At 33.5% G+C, this 4115-nt stretch overlaps 1 protein-coding gene across 1 annotated transcript in view; it reads left to right on the top strand.

The window, feature by feature from the left end:
• The first annotated feature begins 3068 nt into the window (after nt 1-3068).
• Nucleotides 3069-4115, top strand: part of LOC125034060 — a 1653-nt gene continuing 606 nt past the window's right edge. Inside the window, exons 1-3 of the mRNA XM_047625701.1 lie at nt 3069-3213; nt 3472-3664; nt 3926-4059. Coding sequence (XP_047481657.1) covers nt 3069-3213; nt 3472-3664; nt 3926-4059 — 472 coding nt within the window. The remainder of the gene's footprint in view (nt 3214-3471; nt 3665-3925; nt 4060-4115) is intronic.

Genomic DNA, 4115 nt, shown 5'->3' with positions numbered 1-4115 from the left:
GTGAAAGCGAGCCATATTATATGTTCAAACTTTATACAAATACTCGGTATTAACAATATGAAAATCGAAGAAATCAATTGAAACACCGTGTGTTCTTGAGGAATAGTTAACAGGTATTTCCAATGAATATCAAGAAATTTATATCTGTGTTCACTGTTTATTTTCGTGATCACTGGATACAAAATACTCTAGAATAAATTTGACGCATTTCCGTTGTAAAATAAAAGCACGGCTTGTTTTCTCTGGTGAAACAAATAAGCACAATAGGTACTTTTCTTGATGTACCAAAGGACATGGCTAAATACGGCATAGAGGCGATATTATTTTACAATGTAATGCCATCAGGATGAACACTTCAAAATATATTTTTAAAAAATGATACATGTGATGACTAACTTTTTGCTGGTTTCTGTTTGATGAATTTGAATCCATTGGCTGTCGCTGATCAGTGGTCGCACACTTTCGGAGTCAACAGATACAGTGATTTGTCTCTGGACAGCCAGTACCTAATAACAACTAGCCCGCCTAAAAATTCATCCGCATTGGCGAGAAAATAACGGACATCCCAATTAGCCTAACCGCGTAACGAGACTGTTTACCGTTGTTCATGTTGCGTGTCAATATAACGGACGTCCTTATTAGCCTCACTGTGCAACGAGATTGTTTACCGACAATTTCTATTTATGCTCTAATGAAATATATTGAATGCATTCTTATAATATGTACATGTGTATAGCACATTTGCATCTGGAAATAAAATTCTTTTTTTTTTTTTTTTTTTTTTTTTAAGTATGAAATATAAACTAGACACATTTTATAAAATTCAAATATTTCCCAACAATTGATCATTAATAAGAACCTAGTTGGGCTGTTTTCATTAACGCGCTTAAGAAATGATAAACTACTAGAGAGCACATGTGAGCGGTCAGAATCTGAAATTGAATTCCTTAAAAGATGACATATAAAACATATATACAATATACACATACAGACAAATCAAAATACACACATGTGCAATTAATATCCAATTATTACACCATGTCCGATTTATATGTAAGGAATTTTTTTTTTTTTTTTTAAAGAATGTCCATTTTTATAAATGATTCTTACCTACGCATGATAAAAGGCAACACGTGTGTATGTGATGTTAACTGTCTCTGGACAGTCACTCGAGTAAAATAAAACAATAATGTCAGAGTGCAATCGATCGGTAAGAATTATCCTTTGTCCGATTCTCACACCACGGAGTGTCAATTTTTTGCTTTACTGATGAAACAATGGCGCATTCCATGTCCGATTTTCACCCGAGGGCGTGTCCAGTTTTTGTTTAAACAACATCCTCACAGTGCAGTCCATCAGCAATAATCATTTCCTGTTCCCTTCTTATGCAAGGAGTGTCCATTTTTTGAAGATTACTCTGTGTATAAATGTACAGTGTACAAGTGTGCAAATGTGATGCTCATAATCTACGAAAGTTCACTTAAAAAAGATAATAAAACAATGTCACAGTGCAATCAGTAAGCTGTGAGTATACCATGTCCGACTTTCAGATTAGGACATCTCCATTTTTAAAAGGACTTATTCATTTTTTTAGAGGACTGGTACATTTTTTAAAGGGCATGTCCGTTTTTTAAAGGTCATGCCCATGTTTTAATGAACATGTCCATTTTTTTAAAGGTCATGCCCATGTTTAAATGAACATGTCCATTTTTAAAGGTCATGTCGCTTTTAAAAAATTACCATTTGTGTATAAATACAATATACAAGACAGTATGTGTGCATATGTGATGTTAATAATCTACGGAAGTTCATTTAAGTAAAATAATAAAACGTTACAGTGCAATCAGTCAGCAATAATTATACCATGTCTGATTTTCACATAAGGGCACATCCTTTTTTTAAAGGACTTGTCAATCTTATTAAAGGACAGGTCCCTTTTTTTTATAGAACATGTCCACTTTTAAAGAACATGTCCATCTTTTAATGGACATGTCCATTTTTTGAAGGGCATGTCCATTTTTTGAAGGGCATCTCCATTTTTTAAAGGACATTTCCGTTTTTAAAGGTCATGTCCATTTTTTAAAGAACTTGTCAATGTTTTAATAGACATGTCCATTTTTAAAGGGCATGTCCATTTATTTCAAAGGACATATACATTATTTTTAATTACTCTTTATGTATATATGTACACTATACAAGTTAGTATGCGTGCATATGTGATATCACAGTGTAATCAGTCAGCAATAATTATACTATGTCCGATTATCACATTAGAGCTTGTCCAATTTTTTAAGAACATCCCCGTGTTTTAATGGACATGTCCATTTTTTAAAGGGCATGTCCATTTTTTAAACAACTATGGGCCTCTTCTGTAACGCTAATCCAACTGCTAACGTTAACGAAAAGGCTAAACACTTTGGCGAGCTGTTAAAGTTTTGCTGCCAATTCTGTCCAAGCGTGACGTCATTGTTATGGTTCCACCCATCGTCTGTTATGCGCCTGTGCAGATCATATTCAACTAAGAAAAATGTAATTTGGGGATTACATTATTAATTCATTTTTATTAAGCCGTCTGTCGTAAGTTAAAATAAATAAATATATATATATATATTTATATATATGTATTTATATATATACATATACATATATATATCTACGGAGAGAGAGAGAGAGAGAGAGAGAGAGAGAGAGAGAGAGAGAGAGAGAGAGAGATAGCATGTACACACACACACACACATATATACTATATATATATATATATATATATATATATATATATATATGTATATACATACACATACATATATATGTATATGTATATATACACACACATACATATATATATATATATATATATGTGTGTGTGTGTGTGTGTGTGTGTGTGTGTATGTGAGTTTATATATGTTAAATTCCCGTGCGTTCACTTGGGCAGTGCGCACCGTGCGTTTCGTGGCGAAATCAAGTGAACGGTCCGTTTGACAAAACGTTTCGCGAAGCGTTGCGTGGCGAAGCGAGCGGGGTTTGGGGGTAGTTCGCTTCGCCTCGCGGACTGTTTGTAAACAACAAAGATGGCCGCCTACTCGGAGCCTCAGAAGTACCTCTGCCCGACTTGTAACGCATATTTCTTAGATTTGGAAGAAACTCAGGGACACGTAATGACTTGTAGTACGTGTCTGACCACCAAAGAATATAATAAGTGTAAATTTACATCATGTAAACCTAAAATATGGCTGTAGTTGAGATAGAACTTCCGGGAGCGTCACAGTAGTTAGTGATAAAAGTTGATGATAATGCTACTGTTATCTTTTAATAACTGCGTAGGACTATAATTTCGAACAGTTATGATTTTGGTGGATGCAGGATATATGTATAATAATATGACTGTGCATACCAAAAGTGATTAGCATTTAATGAAGAAATAAAGTTGGAATAAAATCATAATATATGTAAATGTTGCCATATTAATTGCAGGTTCTGCCATTATATGGTCAACAACAGCAACGTTGTTGTTGATAAAAGCATACAGTGACCATAAACATAGTTTTTCCAGCAGTACAAAGAAGAAATACAAAATATGGGAAGATATTGCTTCAATGCTGCACTATGCTGGACATCCTGTCACTGGGGAAATTTGTGACAAAAATATGCGCGGACTAAAAAACAGGTATGTATCTTTACCTGAATGAACATTTTGTTCAGATTTTATTGGACTATTTTTGGTTACCTTATATATATATATATTGTATAAAGTATTCCATACTTCCTTTATCTTATGGATTTTTTTGTTTTGTTTTGTTTTGTTTTGTTTAATACGTGTCTTACAATGCCCAGTTAGTTGGTTCTGATAAATGTTTTATAATTGTTTCAGATTTCTATTTAAATTATTATAATTTGCTTACAACTGTTTTAATCTCCTTCTTTTCAGATACAAAATAATTAAAGATAATGCAAAGTTAAGTGGACGAGGCAGTGACACACAATGGCCATTCCTTGAAGCAATGGTTCTTGGACGTGATCCTAGTGTAATACCAGTTGCAAAAGAGTCGTCATTAATGATAGGTAAGGAATTTTACGAGATATTTCAGAAAGAGATGTAATGATGAATTAATTAGTAG

The sequence above is a fragment of the Penaeus chinensis genome, chromosome 17 (genome assembly GCF_019202785.1).
Source record: "Penaeus chinensis breed Huanghai No. 1 chromosome 17, ASM1920278v2, whole genome shotgun sequence".
In the NCBI taxonomy this organism is placed as follows: Eukaryota; Metazoa; Arthropoda; class Malacostraca; order Decapoda; family Penaeidae; genus Penaeus; species Penaeus chinensis.
This window is presented reverse-complemented; position numbering and strand designations above follow the sequence as displayed.